Genomic DNA, 18,748 nt, shown 5'->3' on the forward strand with positions numbered 1-18,748 from the left:
CTAAACTAAATTTGTCGGGGCATTAAGTATAAGGGTCAGGAAGTTAATTGCAGTTCTTTTTTCCTTTTACAGTCCCTGCATCAAAAATAACCCACAATGAGCCACCTGTGCTAGGCAACTGCTGCCCCATCTCAAACATCCCTTCATTTTCAAATCAGCAGAAACACATTCTGTGCTTTCACCATCTTGGCCCACTACCAACGCTGAAATATAATTGCAAGGGGCTGTTATTTAAATGTTCTTTTCTCAAAGGAAATATCACTGCAAAGCTTTTCTCAGTTTCTGGAGATAAATCGTGAAATGTATAATTCCTTCATTTTTGAATAAATTGTTTGTTCAAAATCACAGCAGTGAGGGACACAGGGCAGCAAATAGAGCAAGATAAAACCCACAAATGTTGGAAACCTGAAATTCAGAGAAATCTAATAAGGTGAAACAGAGGATTGTGATGATTTTGCTTCTGTATCTTTCAACACATCACATAATATATAACTTGTCTTTGTCCTTTGCAGATACCAATTAAAAGGTTATGTATTTCCACCATCCTTTACTTAGTAATGCAGACCTACATAATATTATATGACTCACTATGAGAAACACATTTGCAGTTCCTTGTGTCAGAATTTACAATAGTCCATTGGAATTTAAAAGAATAAGAGGTGATCTCATTGAAACATATAAAATTTTATGGGTTCCTTGTTCTTCAAATAGTGTCCTGGGATCTTAAAGATGTTCTTAAGACCAACCTAGGTAGAAACAAGGGGAGCCAATTCAGCGCTTCATACCTTTCAACATGATCTAACATTCCTCAAATCCACTTTCCTCCCCTAAAAGTTGATCAATAAATATTTTTTTAAAGAAGAAAGGAAATACTGACATTTCAAAATAAAATGTAAATGACAAATTTAAACATCTGGAAGCTAGAATTTTAGTAATGGGTGTGGAACTCAATGAATACTTTCTCTAATATTAGTATAAACGTTGCTCATCTGACACAAACTATTGATTGCAATATTAGCGTGAGATTGGTTGTAATTGCTGCAATAGCATCTGTACGGTGGCCTAGCGGTAGAGCTACTGCCTTTAAGCACCGGAGGCCCAGGTTCATCCTGACTACAGGTGCTGTCTGTACGGAATATTTCTCTCTTAATCAGTGTTACTAAAACAGATCTGCCAGCCTTTCCTATATTAACTTTGACTGCAAAGTACTTCAAGAAATTCTGAGATGCAATGTAATTACATTAGTTTTGCTAACTGCAAAACATTGCAAATATGGCAGCTTGCCTCACCCATCACAAAGTGCTGGGGGAACTCATTAGGTCAGACAGCGCCTGTCGAGGGAATGGATAGGCAACATCTCCGGCAAGGACCTTTCTTCTAACTTATTGTGGAAGCGGTGAGAAAGCTGGAAAAGAGAGGTGGGGGCAAGACAAAGCTTGGCAAGTGGTAGCTGGATACAGGTGAGAGGGGTTCAATTGCTAGATGGGTCGAGTAAGTGACAAAGACTAGAGATGAAAAGGGGACAAAAGGATGTCAGATAAGAAGAGTGAAATGTAAAGCCAAAGAGAGGTGGAAAGTTATGGGGGGGGGGAGTAAAGGGCAGGGTAGTCGGTGTGCAGCCGAGTGGGAGGGAGGCACAGGAAAGAGAGTATTACTTACAATTAGAGAGTTCAGTGTTGACACTGTTGGGTTGTACGCTCCGCAAGCGTACAAACTTTATAGAAACTTACAAAATTCTTAAGGGGTTGGACAGGCTAGATGCAGGAAGATTGTTCCCGATGTTGGGGAAGTCCAGAACAAGGGGTCACAGTTTAAGGATAAGGGGGGAAGTCTTTTAGGACCGAGATGAGAACGTTTTTTTTCACACAGAGAGCGGTGAATCTGTGGAATTCTCTGCCACAGAAGGTAGTTGAGGCCAGTTCATTGGCTATATTTAAAAGGGAGTTAGATGTGGCACTTGTGGCTAAAGGGATCAGGGGGTATGGAGAGAAGGCAGGTACAGGATACTGAGTTGGATGATCAGCCATGATCATATTGAATGGCGGTGCAGGCTCGAAGGGCCAAATGGCCTACTCCTGCACCTATTTTCTATGTTTCTATGAGGTGATGTTCCTCCACTTTGCGAATGACCCATGGCCTCACTCTGGCGGTGGGAAGGTCCTAGGACAGAATGATTGGAATGTCTACTTTTTCACTCTAGCCTTTATCACTTACAGCGCCAGACACCCGGGATTGATCCTGACTGTGGGTGCTGTCTGTACAGAGTTTGTACATTCTCCCCGTCACCAGCGTGGGCATTCTCCGGGCGCTCCGGTTTCCTCCCACACTCTTTACTCCAGAGATTCTGTCTGACCCGCTGAGTTACTCCAGCATTCTTTGTCTATCTTCAGTATAAACCAACATCTGCAGTTCCTTCCTACACATCTAACCTACAAACCTTTGCGTCTTTGGAGTTTGGGAGGAAAGCGGAGCACCCGGGGAAAACCCACATGGTCACGGTGAAAATGTATAAACTCCATACAGACAGCACCCACAGTCAGGATTGAACCTGGGCTTCTGATGCTGTAAGGCAGCAACTCTACCGCTGTGCCACCAGCTACCCCAGCATTTTGTGTTTTGCTGAAGATTCCAGCATTTGCAGTTCCTTGTGTCAGAATTTACAATAGCTTTCCAAAACCAGATAATGATGACGAGAGCAGGAGTGGGTGGAGTGTAAAATTGTGAGTTTAAAGTGCTTGTTATCATGATGTAAATATTCCAGCAATTTGTGATGAGTCTAAGGTAGTCTAAGAGTTGTGAAACATCATGGATTTCATTACTAATCACTTAGCTCCTCACTATTCCCACAATACAAGCAACTTACTGTCAACCTGCTCATAATCAAGAAATTGTTTTAACGCTGCTGTTGAAATTAAGTAAACCTAACGAAAAAGGATTTAAGATATGCAAAGGAGCAACAAGGAACTGCAGATGCTGCAATCTTGAATAAAACACAAAGTGCTCGATCGAGTAACTTAGTGGGCCAGGCAGCATTTCTGGAGGACAAGGATAAGGTTGCGTTTTGGGACTCAAAGATGTGTAATGACCAGCTTTCTGTTCCTGCAAATTGATTCAAATCTCCAAAGTGGAAAGGTAACAATGGAAGGTATATTCACACATCCCAATTCACCAACCCAAGCGACAGTCTTGGACCATTCATCCAGATGGAAAATTAAATACAAGTCATTAATTAAAATCTGGAATTTAAAACGGAGTTAGGCTGAGTAGTAGTAATCATGAAAACATCAGATTGATATTTAATAAAAAAGTCTGATTTCTAAATTTTCTCAATCCCTAGCTGCCTCTTCAGTTCATGGAAATTAGGAATGCACAGTAAACAATGACATTGTCAGAGAACGCCACAACCCAATGAGGAATAAACAAAAAAGTGATAGAGTGAGACATTTACCAAGCTTAGAGTATAAATTATATCACTGTCCACCCACAAAGTGCAAATTCCAGAGGGGAACATTGTGCTGGACACGGAAAGCAAGTGTACAAAGTGTAGATGGGCTATTGCATGCTAACCAATCGTAGTGCTTGTTAGTAGTAGTCCCACCTAGTACGTGCTTTATAATATTAAGAACTCGCCTACGTCAGACAGTAGATGTAGCAGCTTAGAGCTGTAATGTACTGCAGGTCCTATGTTGTAAGTGCTTCAATAAAATGATGCGTTGTATCTTAGCATGTACTTAAGCACTTTATTACACAAAGTAACAAGGCTAACACTTTAAGGCTACTTGGGAACAGCTCCATTCAAGACCCCAAGAAATTGCAGCAAATTGTGGAAGCAGCCCAGACCATCACACAAACCAACCTCCCTTCCATTGACTCCATTTATACCTCACGCTGCCTCAGCAAGGGCCAGCAGCATAATCAAGGATGAGTCACACCCTGAGTCGCACTCTTCTCTTAAATACATTAGTGGCTTGTGCCACTTCATGTGGTTAACTGCGAGAGATCAGGGCAAGTTGTGTTTGTAGCAGTAAATGACACTTGCAATGACAATTGCAGAAGCATGCAAAGCAGATGTCTTTACATGAGTTGTCTTTCGTTGTAACTGATGTGCTCGCCAAAATCAATTGAGGTTTCTGTAACCTCAATCCCATTACATTGTACTAATTTAACTTCTTTGTTTATACTTCGCAGATGAATTCTCTCGTCTCCCTCTTCTCCCCTCTCCCATCAGGCAAAAGGTATAGAAGTGTGAAAACGCACACCTCCAGTTTCAGGGACAGTTTCTTCCAAGCTGTTATCAGGCTACTAAATCATCCTACCGCAACCAGAGAGCAGTCCTGAACTACTATCTACCGCATTGGTGACCCTCGGACTATCCTTGATCGGGCTTTACCTTGCACTAACCTTATTCCCTTATCATGTCATCTATACACTGTAAAATGGCTCGATTGTAATTATGTATAGTCTTTCCACTGACTGGTTAGCACAGCAAAAGCTTTTCACTGTACCTCGATACACGTGACAATAAACTAAACTGATTAAACTGGCAAACATGGTGGGAGGTCTAGCCGGGTTGCAAACCTCATATAAAAGCAAGCCTTCTTTGGCAGTTTATCTCTCAACAGCGTCCTAGTTGTCACTCTCAACACATTCAGCATTTGCGATCTGCCAACAATGTCATAGATTTTTTTTAAAAGTCCTTTAAAGGGGGATTGAAATGTGACTTTGCCCATGCACCTGAGTCTCTTCACCTGAGTGCATGCATGCAGACGACACACGTTTGTATCCAATGCTGAAACACACCACTGTCTTCGCAAACGGGGCACCCGTCCATTCGGTGGGTGACTACTCTCACCCGTTTCCAACCACGCTGGTGGGAACGGAGCCCAGAACCTCAAGCGGAGTTCCCCGGTGTCCCCTGGAAACGCAGCGGTTGCTCTAGTTTCGCGAGGAGGGAAACGTCGACGAACCCGAAACACATCGCGTTCAACCACTGCCCGCAGCTGACAGAGGAAAGGCCGGGGACTGGCGCTGCCTTCCTGGAAAGTTACTACAATATGCAAATCTGCATGGTCATGTGCACGGGAAAAAAAGCACACCTATTTATTTTGCGAAAATTGCAAGTAAGATTCAGTTCTCGGCATAATGTATGCACTTGTGCTGGAATTTCACCCTTGAGTGACTCCCAGGTGTCGAATGTAGACCTGCCTGTGAGCGCCGCTGCCGCCTGTCTCATAGAGTCATAGAGTCCTACAGCACAGAAAGAGGCCCTTCGGCCCATCGTGTCCGTGCCGCCCGTTACCAAACACAGTCTAATTTTAATCCCATTTTCCCGCATTTGGACCGTAGCCCTGAATGTTGTAGCATTTCAAGTGCCCATCCAAATGTCTCTTAAACGTTGTGAGTGTTCCCGCCTCCACCACCACCCCAGGCAGTGAGTTCCAGACTCCAACCACCCTCTGGGTGAAAAAGTTCCTTCCCACATCCCCCCGAAACCTCCCTCCCCTTACCCTGTATCTATGTCCCCTCGTTGTCTACTTTTGCCAAGAACATATAGTATAAGAAAATAACTGCAGATGCTGGTACAAATCGAAGGTATTTATTCACAAAATGCTGGAGTAACTCAGCAGGTCAGGCAGCATCTCAGGAGAGCATCTTCTGAGATGCTGCCTGACCTGCTGAGTTACTCCAGCATTTTGCCAAGAACATTATCATTATATTTATTAGAATGATAAAGAATTGGATGATTCTATTAAAAAAAACAGAACTGGTTACCGTTACAGCTCGTTTATTGTGTAGGAAGGAACTGCAGATGCTGGTTTCAACCGAAGATAGACACAAAAAGCTGGAGTAACTCAGCGGGACAGGCAGCATCTCTGGAGAGAAGGAATGGGTGACATTTCGGGTCGAGACCCTTCTTCAGACTAGTCTATTGTTGTCATTTTCTGAACAGTGTAAGTTAACTGCACTGCACATCATCTTGACACTATTGCAAGTTCCAAGCAGTGGCATTCCTGGATGTCAGAACGTAGATGGTGATACCTGTCCCGATACCTCCTCCCTCAACTCCGTCCAAGGACCCCGACAGTCCTTTCAGATGAGGCAGCGTTCACTTGTACCTCGTTCAACCTCATCTACTGTATCCGCTGTTCCAGGTGTGGACTCCTATATTTCGGCGAGTCCAAGCTCAGGCTCGGCGATCATTTCATTGAACACCTCTGCTCAGTCCATCTAAATCTACATCACCTCTACTCAGTCCATCTAAGCCTACAACACTGCTGAACTCCCCCTCCCATACTGACCTTTCTATCCTGGGCCTCCTCCAGAGTGAGGTCCAATGGCAATAGGAGGAACAGCACCTCATGTTTCGCTTGGGCAGTTTACAACCAAGCAGTATGAATATTGACTTCTTTAACTTCAAGTAACCCTTGCTTTCCCTCTCTCATCATCCCCCCCTCCCCATCCTAGTTCTCCGACCAGTCTGACTGTCCTGATTAAATGTGATCTTTGTGTACTTTAGTCACCTTCTCTTAGCTAACAATGATCTATTCTACATTTTCATTGATCTTCGACCCCTTTGATGTCTCGTTTTCACACATTACCCTTTCATATCTGTGTCTCCCTCTCCCCCGACTCGCAGACTGAAGAAACAGTCTCGACCCAAAACATCACCGATTCCCTCCTATCCAGAGATGCTGTCTGTCCCGCTGAGTCACTCCAGCATTTTGCGTCTATCTTTGGTGATGTGAAGTCTTTGCATTTGTCGAATTTTAAAATTAAGACTCTGGGCTCTGTGATAGCTGGCAACAGTTCAAGATTTCCTCCCAAAAGGTTGCACCATTTTTCTGTAAAGTCAATTCCCACCCCAAGCTATCACACATTAGATTCATTGCATTGCTGCATAACAGCAGTCATAGAGTTTCAATTATCCCAATGGTATTTCTTGAACCTGGACAGGTTCCCGGGTTCTGATTCAGGATTTATGAATTTTTGCAAGTTATTGTCATTTGCATATTAAATATGGCTCTCTGGAGGCTTCAAGCAAAATGTAAAAGGCATGATTATTCCAACTAGATTGTATTGTTACCCTGTGGCAGTATTAATAAAGGTACTTGAATGTAGACATAGTTGTATCAGCAATTTCTAAACAAGTGCAGTGCAATTATGCTGAAGTAGAGTAGCTATTATCACCAATGTTTGCAATAGTGTTGATTCTATAGTAAGCATCAAGTTCATAAAGTGCTTCGATAATTTAAGCAAAGTAACAGCCATATTCTGCATTGGATTCAATGAGAGTTGACAGGAGTCGCTCTGCGCTATGCCATGTGCATAGAGTGCAGTAGCTTTTTCATTTGGACCAGCAATGGTGTAAATCATGGAAACCATGCCTCTGCACAAATATTCTGTGTAGATTGTTATAGCAGGAGCATCAAGTTAACAAGTAATCTTATATAATAATCCTGATCCATAATACAAATTCATCATTCATGTTTTTATAAAAATACTTTATTAAAATTATCCTGTGCAATTCCATTTTTTACAGACATTAAAAGCGAGTCATGTTTTTTACTTTATTCTGTGATGCTGAAATTAGGTTGTATTTTACGAATCTTTTTTATTGTAAAATTTTAGCAAACACCAAAACCTGAATTTTTGTTCTCGACATCTAAACACACAAAACACGATAAATCAAACATTTAAAAATTACAAATAGAAGGGAAAAGTGTAACCTTTATCACATCCAAAGCAAAAATGCTAATTCAAATCTGAACAGGATTTTGTTGTCTGATTAGAAAAATCTCACACCTTACCAAAAGCCACACACTCCTTTTTGGTAAGAACCACTATCTGAAAGTTCATAAGTTCTTGCCCCAGAAATTATCTCTCCTTTTCTGAGCACGTTCAAGAACTTGAGAGGCCAGTGAACTGGATGCTGCTGATCGTGCAGATATTTGTGACATTCGATCATCCTCTGAAAGAGAGAATAAACCAGGCTTGAATCACATGTTAACTTTTTTTTTGTGTTGGCGTTGCAACACCTTTACTATCACAGATTCATGTCTGACTGATCTTTTTACAAAGTAGCAGAGTCCTAGCTTTAATAAGCACAATGCTGATTTTAAAAACAAAATGTTGGAGGAACTCAGTAGGTCAGGCAGCATCTGTGGAGGGAAATGGACAGATGCTGTTTGAGGTTGGGATAGTTCTATAGCCTGATGGAAAAGGACTGTCCATCTGTCCATTTCCTTGTCCAATTTGCATTGCTTAACATTTCTGGTATCATCCTTTTAAATATCCTGCACTATCTCCAGTGTCTCCACAAGATTTTTTATAATGCAGTGACCAGAATAGTATACTCTATGCTAATGGTGGACTAATAAAGGTCAAAAATTGAATGATAGCTCAAAATAAAATGCAGATACTGGAAATCTGAAAGAAAATTAGAAACTGCTAGTCGGGCAGCATTTGTGGAAAGACAAACAAAATTAACATTTCAGGTCAGACTCTTCATCACAACAGCTTGGGGTCTTACACAGTTTTGGCACAACTTTCTTGCATTTTAATTCACTGGAAAAATAAATCCTGATACTTGGTTTAGTTAATTTTTGTAATGGCTTTGTTAACCTACGCACAACTTTTAGCGATTATTGGATTTTTATTTTGGTTTCTTTATTTCTCTACTCCACCCACACATGGTCCTTCTGAGTCATAAGCAACCTACTATTTTCCACACACCTATTTCCCACATACTTGCCCATTCTGCAAATTTATTATTGTCTCCCAATAATGTGTTGCATTTCCCCATTAACATTCCATCGGCTGATATAATTTGCAATATTTTTTTTTTAAATTTCAGATACAGCGCGGAAACAGGCCTTTTCGGCCCACCAAGTCCGCGCCGCCCAGCGATCCCCGCACATTAACACTATCCTACACACACTAGGGACAATTTTTACATTTACCCAGTCAATTAACCTACATACCTGTACGTCTTTGTACATACAATGTGTATGTGATTTCAGTCTATATCATAAATGTAAATTATGATTAGCAGTGGTCTCAGGACTGATCTGTGAAACATTATTATCATTGTGAATGGCTACCCTTTTAGTTTCTCTCGCTATTGTCCATTCCAAAGTTAGCTCACAATTCATTCTGCTAGCAAAAAACAAAGTGCTGGAGGAATTCAGCGGGTCAGGTAGCATCTGTGAAGGGAAACGAATAGATGACATTTCAAGTTGGGACCCTTCGTCAGACTGATCGTGTAGATATTAGTGACAATCGATCTTCCTCTGCAAGAGGGAATAAAGAGAGCTTGAATCACAGTAACATTTTAGAAATTGTAAAACACACTTACTATCACAATTTCATGTATTACTGATCTCTGGACAAAATAGCAGAGTCCTAGTTTTAATCCTCGTCGAATGAATCCGAAGAAAACCCCCAACCCAAAGCCTCACCTATCCATTTCCTCCATAGATATTGCCTGACCTGCTGAGTTCCTCCAGCACTTTCTTTTTTGCTTAAGATTCCAGCATCTCAAGAGCCAAGAGTGTTTAATTGTCATATGTACCGAAACGAAACAATGACATTTGTGCTTGCACAGCATAACAGGTCTGCAAAGACAGTGCTCAATGACAATAGTCAAGGATAATAAAACAAGCAAAAGAAGTTCAATAAATTAAAACAATGTTATAGCAAAACAAAACAAAAGCCCGAAGTCCCAGGGCAAACAAGAGTTTGTAGTTTGGAATCTCTTTTAATTTATTTTATACCATATGTATTGAAATATCATGATTTCAAATGAATTCAATACCTTTCTTAGAATGCCCGATAATATAATTAACAAATTAGTTTAATTTTATTTGATTGCAAAAGATATGTGGAACAATTAAAGATTCACTTGTTACTTTGTTCACTGAACAAAGCCTCATCAATGTAAACAAAATAGTAAATGATAAATATGGAACAAATACAATTTATGAATAAGTTGAAACATATCGTAACCATCCAGTAGAAAATAGATACGAGGTATATATTTACATATATATACTAGACCAAGTGGACCCGTTGGACCCAAACTTCTCCTGCATGGGTGCTGCACCCTCTCCTCCCCCCCCATCCCTTCCCCCCCACTCCATCCCCCTGAACCCCCTTTATCCTCCCCCCTCCCCCTCCCTCCCTAGGAGATAGATTTAAACTTCAAAATGTGAATAACTTTAAAAATAAAACACTGATTTCAATGAAACTCCTTCCATTAGCACCAAAGGGCGGTGAGTAAGGTGGGCCTAAAATTGTTGCGCTATCATGTACCGTTTTGGCTGTAGTTCAGGAACAAACAAACGAGAGTTTTAGTATATAGATATTAGAGAAATATATATTGACATCAAATCCTCAAGAAAAAGTGAAAAATCAGATTTTAATCATTATTAAGCATTAAAAACAAGTTGGCATGGGAAATAAATGTAAAGGTCTCTATGGAAGATCTTGTTTATAACCCTAACCCTAAAATTAATTCCAGAAGAAATGATTAGTAGATTAATATTTCCAATGTAGATCTGTGATTCAAGACCATGGATGTTAAATGTATTATTAATTAAATACATTGGAAAATGTTTTATATTTAGTTTACACCTTTCTTCTTGGTTATCCGCTCCAGCCAATTCTTGTCACATGCCTCTGCCCTCCCGGACCAGATCCCCAGCACCTTCAAGAAGTCAGACTTGATGTTAAAGGGGAAGCAAGAATGGTCAGGCCAGTTGCCGAAGATCATGGTCGCGCTCTCCTAGAGGATGACTCTGGCTCCTGATACTGATTCAAACTGGTCGCAGGTGCTAATCAATCTGCGGACCGACCCAGGATCTGAGCAAGAGACGGCGACATTTTTCATGTGCAGGGAGGTTTTGACCTGAATGCTCCCACTGCCTGGCAATGTCACAATTTGGCAAAGGGTTCTGTACAACAGACGAACAAGACAGTGGAGAGTGTGTAACTGTGCCTGACTGCAGACCTGATGGGGAAGCCATCCCATTCCCACCTGTTGATTTGGACTAACTACAGATATAAGTGTAGAGCAGCTGAGCTGTTTTCAAGCATCTGTTTATTGAATAACCTCATCCTTCATTATTTTTTATTTCTGTTAATATCCCTTCTATTTCTTCCAGTACATTTTAGAATATGGGGAGGAATCACTGAAGTACTTCAGTCGACTCAGTTGTAACCCTGTTACACCATGACATAAATTCTATAATAACCATCTCAGACGATATATTAAGCGTGGTTTGAATTATGATGGAAAAACTATGCAAATACCATTGTCTGCTCCAGCTGCATCTGTTAACTGGAACCTCAGCAGTCCGGTTCTTGGTCCTCCAGTATTACCTTCATTTGAGTTACAAAAGGAAGTTAATATTGATTCTCATTACACAGTTTTCTCCAGATTTTGAAACACCCATTATATCTCAGCAAAACTGCATTTAAAAAAAAAGATATATCTACACTTACTAGCAACGTTTTTAAGTATAGCGCTGTTAATGCTAGAACATTACAAGTGAAAACAGTGCTTACAGTGAAATATTAAGGAAGATGATACGTGGAACAAGATAAGTGGGGGTTAATGGGCAGATGGAACCAGAAAGCTGTGGGGATAAGAGACCCAGTAGGTTGTGAGTGGGTAATAGACAGATGGAATTGGTGGAGGGAAGGGACATAAAACTGGGTAATGGGGTGAGAGAAGCTGGGTGCTTGGTGTCACCGATGTAGAGAAGGCCACATCGTGAGCACTGAATGTGGCAGACGAGGTTATAGGAGGTGCATATGAGCCATTGCCTTTACCTGGGAGGGCTATTTAGGTTCCTGGATGACACTGAGGGAAGAGGTGTACAGACAACTATTGCATCTCCTACGGTTGCAAGGAAGTAAACTAGGGAATCACAGACAGAGTGGTCCCTGTGGAGAGCAGAAAGGTGTAGAGAGGGAATGATGTGACTGGTGTTGGAGATCCTGATGTAGTTGGCGGAAATAACGAGGGATGATATGCTGGATGCAGAGGCTGGTGGGATGAAAGGTGAAGTCCAAGGGAACTCTACCTCAGTTCTTTCTGGGGGAAGGCAGATAGAGAGCAGTAGAAGAAATCTAGGAAATGTGAGCGAGGGATTCATCAACCAGGGTAGAGGGGAAACCATGTTTCATTAAGGAGGATGTTTCAGCTGCCCTGGAATGGAATGTCTCATCGTGAGAACAGAAATCTTTCCATTAGGTCAAACAGCTCCATTGCAGTAAAGATTGCTCATTTAAAATAATTATTACATGTTGCAAATTCAGTCTTATTTTCATAGTTACGTATTAGTCTCAAATGTAAATACGAATAAGGACCTGGCCACTTGGCTATTCTCATTAAATGAGAAAGCTCAAACTCAATCACTTAACCAACCAATGACCCTTTGAATCCTTTTATATCTTCACAACTTATTTTCCTACCCATCTTTGTGTCATCCACAAATTTGACGAACATGCCTTCATCCAAGTTATTCACACAAATTATGAAAAAATGAGCCCCCATTACCTGTCCCCGTGGCACACCATTCATTATATCTTGTCAACCAAAGATCCAGTTGGTTGACTGCCTGACCCAGAGTTACTCGAGCACTTTGGGTCATTTTTATGTATGAACCAGCATCTGCAGTTCCATTTATGTTCATCCAATTTCTGTTTCCTTTTAGCCAATCAATAATCTATTCACAATGTGTTTCCTCCCCCACTATGTGTTTTCATTTCCCACAATAACCTTTCATTTTCACACAGAGTGGTATATATATGGAACAAGCTGCCAGAGATTGAGGCAGGCACAGTAACAGCATTTAAAAGACATTTGGACAGGTACACGGATTGGAAAGATTTAGAGGGCTATTGGTCAAACGCAAGCAAATGGGACTAGCATATATGGGTATCTTGATCAGCATGGACGAATTGTGCCAAAGGGTCAGGTTCAGGCTGTATGATTCCATGACATGCCTCCATGTGATTCCCCATCAAATGTCTTCTGGAAATCCATGCACAGTTCATTGGTTCCCTTTCAAAAAGCTGCAAGTTGCTAATCTTTAATTATATTGCTTCTCCTCACCTTGCAATGAATTTAATCTACCCTGTTTACCCATTTCAATAGTCTGTAGAAGTCCCCCTAACATCAAGTTGGACAAGTTACCATTATGCTGAAACTCCGGATGTCTAAGTGTTCCTTGTATCCGATGTGGGAAGCTCCGAGATGGTGAAGCAGTAACTGAACAATTCTGATCGGAGGCAGGAAGAGACTTCAGTAATGCTTGAACGGATGACACAGACTTTACATGCGATGGGCTACTGTAATCTCCAGACATGTATTCTTCCCTCAAAGGAATAGGATCACATGTCTTAACTCCAGCTGCTGGAGATTGTCGCAGCAGTTCAGTCTAGATAGTAAAGGAAGATGATTTTTCGTTTATGCATTATTAAAATCTGGCATAAAATTTTATGACAACAACAATTACCTCATGCACCACCTTCCTTCAATGACTGAGTGGATATGGTGCGACAGAGTGAACCCCACAAGCCTGAAAGTTCCAGGATCGAATCCAAGTCTACTGTTATCCACCTTCAGCACAAGAAAGAGCTTTAGCACAACTGGGGTTGAAGCTGGATAAGCAGGAAGAAATGGAAATCACCTGGAATTCCCACATCTAATTGTAATTAAGTAACTCGTTATTCTTGCTGGAACACACAAGGATGTGAAGTGTAAAGTTATCTTAGTTTTTTTAGTTTAGTTTAGAGATACAGCGCGGAAACAGGCCCTTCAGTCCACTGGATCTGCACCAACCAGCCTTCCCCGCGCATTGACACTATCCTACACACACTAGGGACAATTTACACTTACACCAAGCCAATTTACCTACAAACCCGTGCTTTTCCGGAGTGTGGGAGGAAACCGAAGATCTCGGAGTACAAGACGTTGGTGAGGCCACATTTGGAGTAATGTATTCAGTTTTGGTCACCCTGCAATAGGATGTTATTAAGCTCCAAAGAGTTCAGAGGATTTACAAGATGTTTTCAGGACTTATGGGCCTGAGCAACAGGGAGAGGTTTGGCAAGCTAGGACTTGGAACGCCGGAGGCTGTGGGTGATCTTTTCGAAGTGTATAAGATAATGAAGGGGATAGGGTAAATGCACATAGTTTTTTTACCCAGAGTAGGGAAATCAAGAACCAGAGGACACATATTTAAGGTGAGAGGGGAAAGATTTAATAGGAAACTGAGAGGCAACCTTTTCACACAGAGGGTGGTAGGTGTATGGAATGAGCTGTCAGAGGAGGTAATTGAGGCAGGTATTGTAATAACTTTTAATAGACATTTGGACAGGTACACGGATAGGAAAGGTTTAGCGGGATATGGGCCAAATGTGGGCAGAGGGAATCTAGTGTAAATGGGGCATCTTGGTTGGCCTGGGAAAGTTACACCTTTGGGCCAATTTCCATTTTGTGTGGCTCAATGGCTCTATGAGTAAGGCTTTGTAAAGGAAATTGATCCATTACCCAAAAGGGAAAGTTAAGCAAATAATACTGCAATGTGAAACAGTTCCCAGGGCACCAGATGCTTCTGATTACATTTGATCAAAAGAGTAGAAACAGAATTTGTGGCAGATTACTTAAACAAAGATAATTATAGTCTCTCAAATCCCTTACATAGAATGTACCTTTTTCGATATTCTGCTTGGTGATTCTGATAAATACTTATATGGCGAATACGCTTTTCCCAATGGAGGCTGACTTCTTCTATGAAGAGGTGATGGTGATCTGACTTGGCAAGGAGCAACCAAGACAGCACCCCCTGGTGAGAAAAATTAAAATGAAGACTTAATTATCAAGTGCATGTAGTCTCTTGGGTTTCGCAGGTTACATTTCAATTATTTTCCTCTATTTTCACCCTGCCACTCATTCCTCCATCGCCCACAACCTCCAACACACCATTTACAAAAAATATTGATGATTTCAGAAATTATATTTTACACAAAAGCTTTTATAGTTATCTCACATTGCAGTAAACATTTAACCAACTTCTAGAAGTCATTCCCTGTGCTCGTAATCTCCCATCTCATATCAATTTTAAAGTGAGTAAATTTGGAATACTTTAGAAAATCTCTCTCCCTCTTTCCCACATTTCCACTTATAAGGAACAATTTTTTAGTATTTTGTTTTAATTTGACCTGATTCTACATTAGAAAGGGGGTTTCGCGTTGAGTGAATTTCAGATAGGACGGTCCCAGCCAGCAAGGATAATCTTACTTGTCATAATATTATGCTAATTTAGAAAGTAAGATGTTGAAACATGGGGTAACAAACTACCGCTGTGAGCAAGAAGAAATTAACAAACTGGAACGGGCTCAGAAGCACGATATAATCCACAGCAGAACAAGCTAAAACAAATATTAGAATAAGATACTCCAAAATCATAACCTTTAAATTGATATCATGCTCTCCAGTCTTCTTTATACACATGCACATTTCCACAGCTTTTAAAAATGCAATTAAATACGATACAATAGAACTTTATTTATCCCTGGAGGGAAATTGGTCTGCCAACAGTCATAAAACACACCAAGATAGATGAAAACATGAAATTAAAGTGACGAGTGGAAAGTCCAGGATTGGGGATGTGCAAGATTGAGATGCGGGGGGGGAGTCAGTATACCCCACGACAGATGGGGTGGAGTTGTACAGTTTGATAGCAAATGCAAAAATATGTCACATAAACGTGTACACATTACTAAAAATGGGCATTTGTACTACAGCAAAAAACGGTCCTACCAATGGCTGGTGTGGTCAGATCATGATGAGTTCGTTGTGCTCTGTCAATTGTCTTCAGCTTTGGAGTCGGCAGCCGCCCACCTGCATCAGATCCAAACTCAGACTGCCCATTGGAATCTGACGTTTCTATTACCACATCCTCTCCATTTACGGGGGCTGCTTCTCTGGAAATTTAATGAGGCCAATATTGAATTTTGTAACCCATAATAACTAAATCTTTTGATTAACAAGAAGGGAACTTATATATGAAAATAAAACGTTTCAACAATCAGCCCTCCCACATTGTGCAATTAAAAATCATGGAAGCAAAAAAAAATTTTAAATACATAATTCCAAACCAATAAAGACTATACATTTTTTTTAACTCTGCACTAGCATCACAATTTTCCATCTAAATTTAATTTTGAAAAGCAGGAATAGCGTAATAGGGCTAATTTTAACTTTGAGAGAGCCGGTCAAATTTCCCCAGAGATATGCATTTATATAAATAGATTATATGGTGACAAAAACAAAGTTCACTTGCATGAAAGTTTTAGATTTTTGGGGATTTGAACGAAGTCAGGTAAATTTGATGACATAAAATAATTAACTTGACATATGTTTTAACCCAAAGTTTAGACTTCATTTAAACGGCACTGTTTTTCCAGCCCTTGTCCCACACCCTTTCACTGCATTCTGATACACATTTTCAACAACCACTATTACCTTTCCATAACTGCTTCTGCTTCAGCATTCCCCTCAACCACTTCCTTCGTTTCACAAATTTGGACTTGGTCACCTCCTGCTTCATGTAGTTTCTCTTCCTCATCATTCCATGCCAATTTTCTGCTGACTGGAAGGGTAGGTACATTTGAAATACCATTCTCTACTCTTTCACTGTATTTTATCCTGGCCTTTGGTGATGACATAGCATTTTGTTCTGTGGATTCACTTTTTTTTTGCATGCTGGAAATGTGCGTTCTTCTGACCCTAAAAATATGAAGACATTTCACTACCAGGGAATATTCTCTGGATGTTCTCAATATTATGACATGACTTTATATCTTGCAGATACAGCTTCTGCATGTCATTCAAGCCAGATATTTTCTTGAATAAGGCTATGTCTTTGTCCATAACAGCACATAACATTAATAATTTTCAAGGGTTTTCAAAGTAACATTTGTAACGAAAGCTATGCAATACACAATCAAGAACAAGAAATAAAATCTAGCTACTCGCAAAACAAAAAAATTACTTTTTTTTGTCAAATGCATTGTTCAGAAACAAACTCTGGAAAGTATGCCTTTAATTTGATGTAAATATTATTGTTATTTTTAATGAAGTTGCCCTGGAACATTCACATCCTTAAGCCATACCTTGCGAGGTCCAGAGCTTTGACACTTTCACTGACTGATTCTTCACTATCAGATGTTGAGGACACATCCCACAGCTTATTTTGTTCAGATTGAATTTGGGTGAGGTGATCCCGGGAGAAATGAGTACCCCGCGCTCTCCTCTTATATGCTTCAGCTTTCTCTCGAAGTTCCTTCACCTGTGGCATGAAAATGTTGTTCTTCTTGTATTGTACCAATGACAGTGCAGTTTCAAAATCTATTCAAATTAGGACAAGTAATTTTCACTAATATAATAGTCCCTTTCTTCACAGAAAATATGTTGGTTACTAACTTAGAGCAGTTTCTAGGTATTTTATTTTGGTGTTACTCTAAGTGTGTATTAGTATAAACAAAAATAATCATTCAAAATTTCATCTAAAAACTAACCTCCGCATACCAAGGGGAAATTATGTTGATTTCAGTTCCCTGTTTAAAAAGAAGTATGGTTTAAAATAATCTGCTAGTGCAAATCCAATGACACTAAATTTAAAATTAAAAGCTGTGAAGCAACAAGAATTTGCAGGATATAGTGAGTGAAAAATTGCATAAAAGTGCAATCACAACCTTTACAAATCAGATTTAAAAGTACATTGAAATTAATTCAAATCTTCACAAAATACATTAATTAAAAATCATTGTCATGTGAGGTATTTAAGTGTAATGGTAAGGCAAACTGACTTTTCTAAAGGCACCAATGAATTGCCCATACAGGCATTACAGCAGTGCAAGTGACAGTCATGCAGCGAGTCTCTATGCAAATATTTACTAACCCCTTCAGATCTACATTCTGCTTCTTCATATTTGTACTGAGCAGGAGATCGAAAATTAGTCTTATATTCAGATTTTAAGTTTCTGGAAAAGATACAGCAAAATAGTGTTAAATACAGTTTACACCACTGAATGCGATAAATGAAGTTACACAGGGTATTTTAAATGTAAAAGTTGAGTACCTAAATCTTTTCTTTGAGTGGGCAGTTTTTTGTGCATTCTGTTCATGCAGAAGAAGTTTGCCCTGGAGCTCTACATCTTGTTTCTGGTCTTTTAAGGTTGACCCTGTTGACTTAAGAAAAGCAGACCTCAGTTTCCATGTATTCTATCAGAGGCAGGCAAGAAAGGATTCACTGATTTTCTTTTAGGAAACATAAAGTTCTGTTTCTATTATATAACTAGACCGAGTGGACCCTTTGGGCCCAAACCTCTCGCATTGGTACAGCCCCCTCTCCTCCCCCCTCCCCCTCAACCCCCCTAATCCTCCCCCCACCCTCCCTAGGAGATAGATTTAAACTTTAAAATGTGAATAACTTTAAAAATATAACACCGATTTCAATGAAAGTTCTTCCATTAGCACCAAAGTGACGACAGTGAGTAAAGGGCCTGACCCACTTAGGTGATTTTTTAGGCGACTGCCGGCGACTGTCAAAGTCGTAGCAGATCGCCGAAATTTTCTTTTACCCGACGACAATCACGACGACAATGCCGAGGCAGGTCCGGAATACACCGTCTTCGGAAACATTGTGAAATTCCCACGCTGTCAATGCTTCTC

General features: G+C 40.4%; 1 protein-coding gene across 3 annotated transcripts in view; it reads right to left on the reverse strand.

The window, feature by feature from the left end:
- Positions 1-7,493: 7,493 nt before the first annotated feature.
- The window catches only part of mdm1 (Mdm1 nuclear protein), a 30,347-nt gene continuing 19,092 nt past the window's right edge, over positions 7,494-18,748 (reverse strand). Inside the window, exons 6-15 of one of the 3 annotated variants that reach the window (XM_078416650.1) lie at positions 18,156-18,265; positions 17,976-18,057; positions 17,593-17,631; positions 17,188-17,363; positions 16,538-16,801; positions 15,833-15,996; positions 14,722-14,855; positions 13,202-13,445; positions 11,311-11,379; positions 7,494-7,969 (exon numbers count right to left, since the gene is read on the reverse strand). In XM_078416650.1, coding sequence (XP_078272776.1) covers positions 7,854-7,969; positions 11,311-11,379; positions 13,202-13,445; positions 14,722-14,855; positions 15,833-15,996; positions 16,538-16,801; positions 17,188-17,363; positions 17,593-17,631; positions 17,976-18,057; positions 18,156-18,265 — 1,398 coding nt within the window. In that variant the 3' untranslated portion in view covers positions 7,494-7,853. Of the gene's footprint in view, positions 7,970-11,310; positions 11,380-13,201; positions 13,446-14,721; positions 14,856-15,832; positions 15,997-16,537; positions 16,802-17,187; positions 17,388-17,592; positions 17,632-17,975; positions 18,058-18,155; positions 18,266-18,748 lie in introns of all 3 variants that reach the window. The other 2 variants (XM_078416649.1, XM_078416651.1) reach the window with 2 other exon arrangements.

Source organism: Rhinoraja longicauda, chromosome 20 (assembly GCF_053455715.1).
Source record: "Rhinoraja longicauda isolate Sanriku21f chromosome 20, sRhiLon1.1, whole genome shotgun sequence".
NCBI classification, from domain to species: Eukaryota; Metazoa; Chordata; class Chondrichthyes; order Rajiformes; family Arhynchobatidae; genus Rhinoraja; species Rhinoraja longicauda.